This window comes from Suricata suricatta, chromosome 2 (assembly GCF_006229205.1).
Source record: "Suricata suricatta isolate VVHF042 chromosome 2, meerkat_22Aug2017_6uvM2_HiC, whole genome shotgun sequence".
Lineage (NCBI taxonomy): Eukaryota > Metazoa > Chordata > Mammalia > Carnivora > Herpestidae > Suricata > Suricata suricatta.
Window position 1 is genome coordinate 5,943,309 of NC_043701.1, and position 13,679 is coordinate 5,956,987.

At 41.8% G+C, this 13,679-nt stretch overlaps 1 protein-coding gene and 1 long non-coding RNA gene across 2 annotated transcripts in view; both read right to left on the reverse strand.

Moving 5' to 3' along the window:
• The window catches only part of LOC115277513, a 15,325-nt gene extending 5,767 nt beyond the window's left edge, over positions 1 to 9,558 (reverse strand). Inside the window, exon 1 of the long non-coding RNA XR_003902394.1 lies at positions 6,883 to 9,558. This is a non-coding gene — a long non-coding RNA (uncharacterized LOC115277513). The remainder of the gene's footprint in view (positions 1 to 6,882) is intronic.
• Positions 9,559 to 9,775: 217 nt separating this feature from the next.
• Positions 9,776 to 11,561, reverse strand: LOC115277441 (GTPase IMAP family member 4-like). Its single transcript, XM_029921585.1, has one exon. It carries the CDS (start codon positions 11,544 to 11,546, stop codon positions 10,584 to 10,586), a length of 963 nt encoding a protein of 320 aa, XP_029777445.1. The 5' UTR covers positions 11,547 to 11,561; the 3' UTR covers positions 9,776 to 10,583.
• Between the last annotated feature and the right edge of the window lie 2,118 nt (positions 11,562 to 13,679).

The window sequence follows — 13,679 nt, forward strand, 5'->3', positions numbered from 1 at the left end:
TATCCATTTAGCCCATTCTCCCACCCACAACCCCTCCAGCAACCCTTAGTTTGCTCTCTATATTTAAAAGTCTTCTATGTTTTGTCCCTCTCCCTGTTTTTATATTATTTTTGCTTCCCTTCCCTTATGTTCATCTGTTTTGTATCTTACATTCCACATATGAGGCAAGTTATAGATTTGTCTTTCTCTGACTGACTCATTTCACCTAGCATAATACCCTCTAGTTCCAACCACGTTGTTGCAAATGGCAAGATTTCATTCTTTTGGATTGCCGAGTAATATTCTATTGTATTTATTTATATACCATCTCTTCTTTATCCATGAATCTGTTGATGGATGGACATTTGGGCTCTTTCCATCGTTTGCCTATTGTTGATACAGCTCTTATAAACATTGGGGTGTATGTGCCCCTTTGAAATTTATCCCTTGGATAAATACCTAGTAGTGCAATTGCTGGGTTTTAGGGTAGTTCTATATTTAATTTTCTGAGGAACCCCCAGAGTGTTTCCAGAGTGGCTGTACCAGTTCACCTTCCCACCAGCAGTGCAAAGGAGATCCTCTTTCTCCACATCCTCGCCAACATTTGTTGCCTCAGTTGTTAACTGTAGCCATTGTGTTTGGTGTGAGGTGCTATCTCCTTGTTGTTTGGATTTGCATTGCCCTAATGATGAGGAATGTTGAGCATTTTTTCATGTGTCTGTGATCCATCTGGATGTCTTCTTTTTTAAAATTTCTTTAATGTTAGTTCAGGGAGAGAGAGAGAGAGAGAGAGAGAGAGAGAGAGAGAGAGAGAGAGGAGAGAGAGAGAGCGCGTGCAGGGGAGGGACAGAAGAGAGAAAGACACAGAATCTGAAGCAAGTCCAGGCTCTGAGCTGTCAGGACATAGGATGACACGGGCTCAGACTCACGAACCGTGAGATCATGACCTGAGCCAAAGTCAGACACTTAATCGACCGAACCACCCAGGCACTCCTTTCTGTATGTCTTATTTAGAAAGTGTCTCTTCATGTCTTTTTCCCATTTCTGCACTGGAGTATTTGTTTTGGGTGTTGAGTTTGATAAATTCTTTATAGATCTTGGATTCTAACCCTTTATCTGATATGTCTGTCATATGCAAATATCTTCTCCCTTTCTGTCAGTTGACTTTTAGTATTGCTGATTGTTTCCTTCGCCATGCAGAAGCTTTTTATCTTGATGAGGTTCCAATAGTTCATTTTTGCATTTGTTTCCCTAGCCTCCAGAGACGTATTGAGCAAGAAGTTCCTTTAGTCGAGGTCAAAGAGGTTTTTGCCTGCTTTTTCCTATATGAATCTGATGGTTTCCTGTCTTTTCTTTAGGACTTTCATCCATTTTGAGTTTATTTCTGTTTTTTTGGAGGTTTTTTTTTTTTTATAGTTTATTGTCGAGTTAGTTTCCATATAATACCAGGACTCTTCCCCACAGATGCCCTCCTCCAAGACCATCACCTCTCTTCCCCTTTCCCCCTCCCACTTCAGCCCTCATTGAGTCTATTTTTGTGTATGGTGTAAGAAAGTGGTACAGGTTCATTTTTCTACTTGTCGCTGTCCAGTTTCCCCAACACCATTTGCTGGAGACTATCTTTATTCCACTGGATATTCTTTCCCACTTTGTAAGAGGTTAGTTGGCCGTAAGTTTTTAGGGACTATTTCTGGGTTTTCTATTCTGTTCCATTGCCCCTAAGTGTCTGTTTTTTTGCCAGGATAATTACACTTTGTTACGCATCTTGAAGTCTGGAATAGTGATGCCTCTAGCTGTGCTTTTCTTTCTCTAGAATACTTTGGCTGTTCAGGGTCTTTTCTGGTTGGATATAAATATTAGAATTGTTTGTTCTAGCTCTGTGAAGAATGCTCATGTTAATTTGATAGGGATTTCACTGAATATGGAGATAGTTTAGGTACTATCACCATTTTAACAATATTTCTTCTTCCAATGCATGAGCATGGAATATTCAATTTTTTTTTGTCTTTTTCAATTTCTTTCATTAACTTTCTATAATTTTCAGTGCATAGATTTTTCACCTCATTGGTTAGGTTTATTCCTAGGTATTTTGTGGTTCTTGGTGCAATTGTAAATGGGATTGGTTCCTTGATTTGTCTTCGTGTTGCTTCATTATTGGTGTATAGAAATGCAATCGATTTCTTTGCATTGATTTTATGTCCTGTGACTATTGAATTCATGGATCAGTTCTAACAGTTTTTTTTGTGGAATCTTTTGGGTTTTTCATATAGAGTATCATGTCATCTGCAAAGGGTAAGAGTTAGACTTCCTGCTTGCTGATTTAGAGACACTTTATTCCTTTGTGTTGTCTGATGTCTGAGGCTAGGCCTTCAAATACTATGTTGAATAACAGTGGCAAGAGTGGACATCCTGTCCTATTACTGACCATAGGGAGAAAGCTCTCAGTTTTTTCCCATGGAGGATGATATTAGCAGTGGGTCTTTCATATATGGCTTTTATGGTCTTGAGGTAAGATCCTTCTATCCCTACTTTCTTGAGGGTTTTTAGCAAGAATGCATGCTGTATTTTGTCAAACGCTCTCTCTGCATCTATTGAGAGGATCATGCGGCACATGGCTTTTCTTTTTATTAATGTGATGTATCACATTGATTGATTTGTGGATATTAAATCAGCCCTGCATCCCAGGTATAAATCCTCCTGGATTGTGGTGAAGAATTCTTTGAATGTATTGTTCGGTCCAGTTGGCTAGTATCTTGTTGAGCATTTTCACATCCAAAATCATCAGGGAAATTGGCCTTTAGTTCTCCTTTGTAGTGGGATCTTTGTCTGGTTTTGGGAATCAAGGTAATGCTGGCCATGTAGAATGAGTTTGGAAGCTTTCCTTCTATTTCTCTTTTATGGAATAGCTTCAAAAGAAGAAGTGTTAACTCTTCTTTAAAGGTTTTATAGAATTCTCCTGGAAAGCCCTCCAGACCTGGACTCTTCTTTGTTGGGAGGCTTTTGAATTCTAATTCAATTTCTTTACTGGTTATGGGTCGTTCAAATTTTTTATTTCTTCTTATTTCATTTTTGGTAGCTTATATGTTTCTAGGAAATTATCCATTTCTTCCAGATGGCCCAATTTATTGGCATATAATTGCTTCTAATATTCGCTTATTATTGTTTGTATTTCAGCTGTATTGGATATAATGTCTCCTTTTTCATTTTTGATTTTATTTATTTGGGTCATTTCCTTTTATTTTTTGATAAAATAGCCAGGGGATTATCAATTTTGTTAATTGCTTCAAGGAATCAACTTCTGGTTTCTTTGATTTGTTCTACTATTGTTTTTTATTTCAATAGCTTTGATTTCTGCTCTAATCTTTATTATATTCCATCTCCTGCTGGTTTGGGGTTTTATTTGTGTTCTTTCTTCAGCTTTTTAAGGTGTAATGTTAGGTTGTGTACCTGAGACCTTTCTTTCTTTGTTAGGAAGGGCTGAATTGCTATTTACTTCTCTCTTATGACCTTTTTGGCTGATTCCCTGAGGTTTTGGGCTGTGGTATTTTCATGTTCATTGGCTTCCATGTACTTTCTAATTTATTCTTTAATTTTTGCTTAACCCATTCATTCTTTAGTGGGATGTTTTTTAGTTTTCAATTATGTGTTGTCTTTCCAAACTTTTTCATATGATTGATTTCAAGTTTCATAGTGCTGTGATCTAAAAACATGCATGGTATAATGTTGATATATTTGTACTTGTTAAGGGCTAATTTGCGTCCCAGTGTGTGATCTATTCTGGAGAATGTTCCATGTGCACTTGAGAAGAATGTGTATTCTGCTGCTTTTGGATGAAATGTTCTGAATATATCTGTTAAGTCAATTGGTTCAGTGTGTCATTCAAAGCCACTATTTCATTGCTTTTCTGCTTAGGTGCTCTGCTTATTACTGTAAGTTGGGTATTGAAGTCTCCTACTATTATAGTATTATTGTCAATGAATTTCTTTATGTTTGTGATTAATTTGTTTACATATTTGGGTGATTTGCATTGGGGGCATAAAAGTTTCCAAGTGTTAGGTCTTCTTGGTGGATAGACCCCTTAATTATGATACAATGTCCTCCTTCATCTCTTGTTGCAGTCTGTGTTTTAAAATCTAGATAGCCCCTATGACTCAGCAATAGCACTGCTAGGGATTTACCCAAGGGATACAGAAGTGCTGATGCTTAGGGGCACATGTACCCCAATGTTCATAGCAGCACTGCCAACAATAGCCAAATCATGGAAAGAGCCAAAATGTCCATCACCTGATGAATGGATCAAGAAAATGTGATATATCTATATAATGTAGTATTACATGGAAATGAGAAAGAATGAAATACGGCCATTTGTAGCAAAGTGGATGTACCTTGAGGGTGCCATGCTAAGCGAAATAACTCAGGTGGAGAAGGACAGACACCATATATTTGCACTCATAGGTCTAACAGGAGAACAGGAGAAACCTAATGGAGGACTGTTGTGCCCAAGTTTTTAAAATCGCCCCAGATCACCCCAAAACAAACACCAGAGACTGCTAGGAAGACTGAGTCACGCCTGCAAAAGCAAAGGGCCTTTATTACAAGCTTAAGCTCGGGCTCACAGTCTCCAGCCAACCCGCTGGCCACGTGGAGAGAGCCCCAAACAAAGGCAGGGGCAGGGCAGGGACTTTTATGCCTTTGGGAGGGGGAGTTACAGGAAATGATGACAGGTGAACAGTGATCCAATCCCTGCCCCCCTCCCCCATCAACACTGGCAGTTGTGGGAGCCAATCACACCATCCGGAGCACTGACCAATCAGAGTGGGCCCAGGACGCCCCACATGAAGCATGACTAGGCCCGCCTCTAGAAAGGTCAAAGGTATCAGCCGGCCTCCCCTGGTTGGGCACTGCAGGAGTTGTCCCTCCTTAATGCGTGCCCTTTAATTAAAGGGGAAGGCTGGATCGGACCTGCGGCCGGCGGGGGAAAGCCCCCCCCCACCCCAGGGCCGCCCGGCGCATCTCCACCGTGGAGGTGCACCGTGACTGGCTCCGGGAAGGTTGAGACAGCCCGGTGGTGAGGGCCGGATCAGACCTGCATCCTTACAGGACCAGGGGAAGAGGAAAGGAGAAAGAGAGTTGGGGAGAGAGAGGGACGCAAAACCTGAGAGACTATTGAATACTGAAAACGAACCGAGGGTAGAAGGGGAAGGGGGAGGAGGAAAAGAGGTGGTGGTAATGGAGGAGGGCACTTGTGGGGAAAAGCAGTGGGTGTTATATGGAAACCAATTTGACAATAAACTATTAAATAATAAATAAATAAAAATAAAACAATAAAATAAAATCTATATTGTCTGATAGAAGTATGACTGCTCCAGCTTTCTTTTGGTGAGCATTAGCATGATAGATTGTTTTCCTTTCTGTTACTTTTAATATGAAGGTGTCTTTAGGTCTAACAAAGTCTCTCTCAAACAGTATAAAACTGGATCTTGTTTTCTTATCTGTTCTGATACCTTAAGTCTTTTCTTTGGAGCACTTATTCCATTGATATTTAGAGTGAATACTGAAAGATATGAATTTAATGTCATTGTGTTGCTTGTAGAGTTTGAGTTTCTGATAGTGTTCTCTGGTCTTTGTTACTTCTAGTCTTTTCTGTTTGGGTTCATTGTTTCTCCCCTCAAAGAGTCCCCCTCAGAATTTCTTTCTGGACTGGTTATTGGTCACGAACTTCTTTAGTTTTTGTTTGTCTGGGAAACACCTTATCTCTCCTTCTATTTTGAATGACAGTCCTGCTGGATAAAGAATTTTTGGCTGCATATTTTTCCAGTTCAGCACATTGAATATCCTGCCACTCCTTTCTGGCCTGCCAAGATTCTGTAGATAGATTTTCTGTGAACCTGATTGGGATTCCCTTGTAGGTTAAGGACTTTTTTACCTTGCTGCTTTCATAATTCTTTCCTTATCTGTTTATTTTTTGAATCTGACTATGAAACGACATGTTTATAGTTACTTTTTGTTGAATCTAATGGGAATCGTTCGTGTTTCCTGGATTTTGATGTGTCCGTGTGTTTCCCCAGTTTAGGAAAGTTTTCTGCTATGATTTGCTCACATAAACACTCTATCCCTTTTTCTATCTCTTCACCTTCTGGGACTCCTATGATTTGGATGATTTTCCTCTTTAATGAGTCACTGAGTTCTCTAAATCTTCTATTGTACTCTTTTGCCTTGGTTTTTCTCTCCTTTATGCTTCATTATTCTCTGGAAGTTTGCTCTGTGCATCACCGATTTGTTGCTCTGCTTCATCCATACTTGTCGCCATGGCATCCATATGAGATTGCATCTCATTTCTTGCATTTTTTTAATACTTCTCCCTCCACAGAAAGGGAGAATATGGTTTTAAAACCTCAGCTAGTATTTATATTATTGGGATTCTAAGTTCTGGTTCTGACATTTTGCTTATATACATGTTAAGACCCCATGTTAAGTTCTTTTGGGGTGCATGTCTTTGTTTAGTCATTTCGGAGGAAAAGGTATAATAAGAAAAGAAAAAAAATTAAAAAATTAAATACAACACAACAATATCAAATAAAGGGTGCTGGGTCTTAGATGTGTTTTGGTCTAGTTGTCAAAAGAAGCGAAGTAAAGAAAAAAAGGAAAAAAGAGGGAAATTAGGAAAGTACTTGAAATGTTAAAAAACGAGTACAATAAAATAGAATAAAATGAAATGATGAAAGTAAAATAGAATAACAAAATTTACCAAAAATGTAAAAAATATAGTAGACATTTAAAAAAAATTTTAACAGTGCAAAATAAAAATACTTTTCTCTCAGTATTCAAGAATGAGAAGGGCATAGAAAAAGACAAAATTGAATAGATTGACCAGCAAACAGAACGAAATATGAATGAACTTACATCCAGTTTCCCAAAGAAGTCAAACTATAAAGAACATTATGGTCCATACACTAAGGAGACAGAGACTTGTGGTGGTCCTTAAGAGCTTGGTTGGCACACTCGAGTGGGAGCTGGTGTATCCATCCCCACGAGATGGCTCTGCTTAGCTTACTGAGGTGGATCATTGTGGCGTGTGGATGCGTGAATTTTTGCGCACAGGAGAGGTGTAAATGGCCTCACCCATCTACCCAGTTTCAAGCCTCAGAACTCTGTGCCCTCACCCATGGGCACTCATGCACCCTTATTTTGTCTCCAGCTTTCATCCATACCCTGCATTTACACTATCTGCAACCAAGCCATCAACCTGTCAGGCGGTACCTCTGTTCCAAATTTTAACACAGAAGTGGCTGTGTTTCCAAACCTCTCATTTCTCAGGGCCCTGGGATTTGGACCCACTCTGACCCTCTGTGGGAGGGTCTCACCGAGCAAAGTCCCGGTGCTGCCCACCACTGAGAACATTTGTGGGACCACGTTGCTGCAGATGCCCAGAGCCTACAGTTGGGTGCCAACCTGCCCCACAAAACTTTAGCATGATCATGCAGCAACATCTCAGGAATTATGGTGAATAATGACACCCATCTGGCACAAGACTTCACCTCCCCCTAAAGCTCTTGTTCTAACACCAGCAAATGACTGTTCTCCAGGGTCTGTTGGGAACTTTGCCCGTGGGAAGATGACACAGCTTCTACCAAATGTCTTCGTAGCAGGGTAACCTCCTCTCCCCATGTGGCCTATGGAGCCCTCAGATCTTGCTGTCTCCTCCGGGGGATGCGCCTTTCCCACCAGAGCACTACCTGGTAGTGAAGTGCAGTGTCCATCTCTGGCCTCCCTTGTTTATATAGTCCTTCCTAATGGTATTGAAACCTCCTTTCTCCTTTCTCCCTTTCTTGTTCATTCCCTTACGTGTTTCCACTCATTATCTTTCTCTCCAGCTACGTTCAGGGCGAGTGTTTTCCTGTGTTATACCCCCTGTATCTATCCTCTCTGCAGCAAGGACAACTCCCTACCTTCTGTGGTTTCTCTCACCCCCAGATCACCTCTATGAGCCATGTATATGCTATGTTCTGGGAATAAATTTATGCGGATTGTGGTGTTAATCCTCAGAGATGTTTTCTAGGTGTGAAAAATGCTTTGGTGCTGATATATCTGGATATCAGGAATGAGAGAAGCTGAAAATTGCCATGCTACTCTGCCATATTGTCCCCTTCTAATGAGTGACTATTTTAAAAGGGATTATGAGCTTCTTCGTGTTGTGCTTCTCTTATCCTCGAGATTAATTAAAAGTGTAGTCTAAACTCTTGTGTGTTTCAAGAAAACAGGGAGAGGTATATGTTCTTTCGGGCAAAATGACTTTGGGCATGTAGAATCCAATTTCAAGATGGCAGAGAGAGGAGAATTGCCATAAGTCACACGTGCTCACCAGGACATATTGGTAGAACGTGGAAATGTGCTTTGGGAAACCCTAGAATGGATTATGTGAGAAGTACCAAGTAGAAAAGTAGAAAAGGGATAAAGATACCTCCTACTGTTATACATATACTAAAGGGAATTTTTGCACCACAAAACCAGAAAGGTTTTGGAAGCCTTTGTTACACATGATTTCTATCAGTGCATAATGAATGAAGCCAAGGAGACTGTGGTGTATGACTGGCAGAGGAATGGAGTGTCATAGACTCAAGGCTAAATTTCTCCCTTGGCCAGCAAGAGAGTAGACTCAGGATTAAAAGTGAGAGATGGCTATTGTCCAGGAAAATACCAGAGCCCCAAATAAGGGTCTTTGGCCCATATTTACCAAGATCAGTAGGCTTACAAAGGTGATGGGCATGCACAAAGACACAATGAGTTTGTGAACATTAGCTCATGGGCATGAAGAGGAAGAGGGTTTTGAAGATATACAGTGTTTGGTGTTTGAGTCAATATGAAACAAAATCCTGGCACTGGGCAGATGGGCAGAAGGTTTTTAACAGCAGACAGTAGGCACCGTGTCTCTATCTTAGCTAGCCTAGGGGATAAGACAGGTAGGGCAATAATGTCAGGGTTGACAAGACATCTTTTCTTTTGTAAATCAGCTTCATTCTGGACAATATCACACACAGTGCAGCAATCTATAACTCTATTTACTTGTTTAGCTCATTTGGACCTTCCTTACTGTGAAAGCAGCTTTCTTCTTTCTTCTTTCACAGTAAGGAAGGAACGTTTCATCTTGATTAATTCATATTCATGTATATTGGACCCCTTAGCTCCCCTCTCTATTCTGGGTGCCTTTGTACCACCCCCATCCTGTGGGACCTTGGAACTCCCCACCCTATCTTGGGAGCCTTTGCTGTTCCTTGCTCTATCCTGTGGTCCCAATCTTGTTTGCAAATCTCGGGTGTGAGCATCCTATGGCTTTGTATTTCTTTATGCCTTGTTAATCCATTGGTGCAAGCCCTGTGGAGTTTTAAACTTATCCCACACAGTTGAGAATGTGGCTGGAATCTCCCAAGGCAAAGGAGGAGAGATGTCTTGAGGGTAGACCAAGGCTAGTTCCAAAATCATCTTGAAATCTTACCAAAAAGTGAAACTCACCCCTGTGTTCGTAGAAGAATAAACAAAGATGAGGCACCTGGGGCATTTCAGTTCTGGTCATGATCTCATAGTCTGTGGGTTTGAGCCCTGCATCAGGCTCTGTGCTAATGTGTGGAGCCTGCTTGGAATTCTCTCTGTCTCTGCCTCTCCCCTTTCATGCTCTCTCTCTATCTCTATCTCACTCCCTTTCTAAATAAATAAATAAATATAAATAAATAAATTATTTTTAATAAAATAATAAGGAAAAAGAAATAACAGGTGTTTTCTAAGAAGAAGTAGACTCCAATTTTATAGAACTATGAGAGAATGGAACAGTTTTATTATAATCACAATAAGCAAACAATTCACTGGGTGGGGGCAGTAAGTAATGAAGGTGTGAGGTGTTGGAAGTGATGTGGCACAAAAAAGAAGAGAACTGGTTATTCAGCAAATATGTTGTGTGGGGGTTGGTGAAAGAGTTGCTATATTCAGATCCATCTGGATATGGCAATTATTGCTCTCTTCTGTGTTGAATCTGTTTTTTACCTGCTCTTTCTGGCATTTCATTTAGTTGAGTTCTGAGAGATCTATTTTCCAGACAACCATTTGTTCTTCAATGGGCAGGTGATAAGGAACAATTTGAATCCTTCTGTAAAAATATAACTAAATACATTTCTATTCATCTGTAAGAATTCTATAAGCATTGGTAGAGTACCCAACTCAAGGAACCAACCTCTCTAACAAACCATATGGGTAAGGCGATCACTGTGTCCTAAAGGCAAAAATCGGTGAGTAGAAGACACAGAGAGATGATATCCATCAATCTGGAAAGAATCTAGATTTTAGTCGGGATAAATAGAGAAAGTTTGTGGTGATCTTCTTAGAAGAGCATCACCACTTTCTACTCTGGAGTTCCAAAAACTGAGAGTTTGTCCCTCTCCTGTTAAGTCAATCAAACATCTGCCAATCGTCAACAGTGAACTTGATTATACCCCTGAGAGTCAGAGAGAGAACCGAGAGTACGTCAAGATTGGAAAATGAGTTGGGGGGGGGGAGGGGAGATTGGCAGGTCCAGCAGAAAATTCGCAGGAAATAGGGAGATCTTTTCATTCCCGTTAATCTTCCAAAAATAGGCGAGATAAAATAGGAAGAACGGTATTCAGTGTTGCCATTATCACATCAAGTATCCTGTACTGACCCTCAACTTCACATCTGGCATTTTGCTGCTTTAGGGCATAGAGAGCCTCTCGCTCAGCCAATTCTTTCTCCATTTGTTCCATTCGTTTCTGCCGCTCTAGTTTATCCTCCAGCTCTCTGATTTTGTCTTCAAATTCCTTTCTTATCTTCACTCTCTCTCTCTCTAGCTCTTCCCTGTAATGTTCCTGCATGGCTTGGATTTGTTTCTGAATCTCCTCGTCGGCCTTTCGGTACATCTTATTTGTGTAGCATCTCCCTTCATTCTCGGCCACCACGCGGCTGACCAGCGACAGCAGCTGGTCTCTCTGGACCTCCTGCTCAGCTCCTGTCGCCCGATTGTTGAACAGGCAGTAGCGATCACCAAACTTGTTCACCAGCTGTTGGATGACTTCTGGTGCTTCCTTTAAGTAATCATGGAAATTGAGGCCATCCAAGTCATCTTTCCGGGTGAATAACAGAATCATGTATCTCCTAGCTCTGTGACCAAACATTTGCAGAATCATCTCTGTGGCCTTGCGCTCTTCTGGTGTGTACGGGCCAAGCCGGACCACCAGGAGCAGAGCATGAGGCCCTGGGGAGGTCAGGACGATGCAGCGAGCAATCTCCTCGCAGGTGTCTGCATCACGTGTCTCGGTGTCAAAAATGCCAGGCGTATCCACGACTACAATTTCTCTTCCGTGCCACCTGCTGCTCCCTTTGCTACAGGTTTTGGTGACAGATGTTGCGGCAATGCTAGAAGGAAACACTTTCTTTCCAAGGATGCTGTTGCCTGTGGCACTTTTCCCTTCTCCTGTCTTACCCACTAAGACAAGTCTCAGCTGTGAATCGCCACCATCTTGGTTTCTAAGCACTGGAACATCAGGAAAGAAAAGCCAGAGCATTAGGGTGGACCTCTAGCTGCTTCCCTTGCAGGGCCCCCCAGTTCCCCTCACACACACCCCTCCTCTGTTGCCCCAGGGCCCCCTCCCATAAGGGACTGCTGCACTCACAGGGACTCCGTAGAAGGCCCTTCTACAGAAGCCTATTCAAAGTCTATAGAAAAACTGATGTTCTCTTGCAATACTTTGGGAATGCCCAAGTACTTTCCAGAATTTCCTGGAGTTTCTTACTCTAACCTTTTGTAGCTAAGTTGCCCACAGAAGAGGAAACAAAATATTGTAGTTTAGGAAGAGAATTCTGAGCTGCTGCTGGTAGCTGCTCCTCATAAGAGCAGTGCAGCAAGTATACGACACGAGATCTGGCTTTGGGGCATCTCAGTGGCCCCCCCTTGTTTATATTCAACATGGAACTTTGCTTCTCCCATTAAGAAGCCAGCTAGGTGGTGACATAAGCCATCCCAGCCTTGCAAGGCACAAATGGGATGCTTGTGTGGAAAGACAAAGTGTCTTTTTCTATTTTGTGCAACCATCCTGTCAGGGATTGTGACACAAGAGAGGACAATATAATTTACATTTAATGTAAAGACCTCAGCTTAGAATCCAGTGAAGTTTCTATATTCTAAATTAGGACATTAAAGAATTATAGCCAGAAAATATCGACAGTTCTCTAAAGTTATTATCAAATCCTTTGACATATAAAAAATAAAAGAAAGGGTCAACCGGTTGACTGTTGGACTCTTGATATTGGCTCAGATCATGATCCCAGGGTGGTGGGATCGAGTCCCAAATCTGGCTGGACGGTGAACAATAAGTCTGCTTAAGATTCTCTCTCTCTCTCTTTCTCTTTCTCCCTCTTTTTCCTGACTCCCTCTCCCTCTTCCCTCCAAGTGGCACCTGGGTGTTTCAGGCACTTGAACATCTGACTCCAACCCAGGTCATGATCTTGTTATTTATGGGTCCAGCTCCATTTGGGGCTCTGAGCTATCAGCACAGAACCTGAAGCCTACTTTGGTTTCGAAGTCTCCCTCTCTCTCTGTGCCTCCTCTCTTCAACATATGTCCGTCTGTCTCTCTCTCGCAAAACTAAATAAACATTTAAAAAATTATTTGGGGGCTCTTGTGTGTCCCAGTCAGGTAAGTGTTTCACTTCCTGAGGTCCATGAGTTCAAGCCCCGGGTTGGCTCTGCACTGACAGCTCAGAGCCTGGTGCGTGCTTCAGATTCAATCTCTCTCTCTCTCTCTCTCTCTCTCTCTCTCTCTCCACCCCTCCCTTTCTCACATTCTCTCTCTCTCTCTCCCAAAAATGAATAAATATTTTAAAATAATTTTTACTGAAAGAAAAAAGAAATTGAGTTGAGAGCATCAGTAGAGTTATATTTTCTTAGCTTAATCCACTTGATTAAGTGGATTCTACTTCCTAGGAGCGTTGCTGGTAATACCAGCTCAGCATAGCAGTTCTCAATTTTTCAGAATCACTGTGCCTTACGTTAAACACCAAATCATCCATACAGCTCTTCTGCATTTGTATTCAGTAGTTCACTGCATACCTCCTAACTGTCTCTACAGTCCCCGTCTTCGGCACAGAACCACCCCACCACCCCCCCCCAGTGGAAAGTAAATGGGAATCACAGTTGAAAGCTGGTTCCCCCCAAGAGACGGACCTGCCAGCACAGCCCTTGAGTGAGGCTGATTCCTGCATGAGGAATCCTGTATGATGACCGTCCTTCACGGCTTGAACGTAATGCACATGTTATCACGCTCACAACAGTAGAGACGCTATTATAAACTGCATCTATTTCCCAGAGACAGCAACAGCATTTATCCAGTCCCTTAGACCCTAAATCTAGCAACTGCCCTTGATTCGTGCCTAGCCTTGCTTTGCTTTGCCTTGCCTAGCCTCCCTTCCCTTCCCTTACTTTCCCTTTCCTTTCTCCAGCCCATCAGCACATTATCTCGGCTCCTCCTGCAAATCTGCATCTCTCCCTCCACTTTGAAGGCCACCACTCTAGCTTCTGCTACCATCAGCATCCAGGCCCCTGAATCTCCCAGCTGGCTCTGCTTCCGTGTGCTCCCCTTTCATCTACTCTGCCAATTGCAACACTCTTTTAAAAATTCCAACAGAACAGAGGAGAGATAC

What these genes read in the sequence shown, in the direction of transcription:
- LOC115277441 (XM_029921585.1), bottom strand. Translation starts at nt 11,546, where the DNA reads ATGCTCTGGCTTTTCTTTCCTGATGTTCCAGTGCTTAGAAACCAAGAT.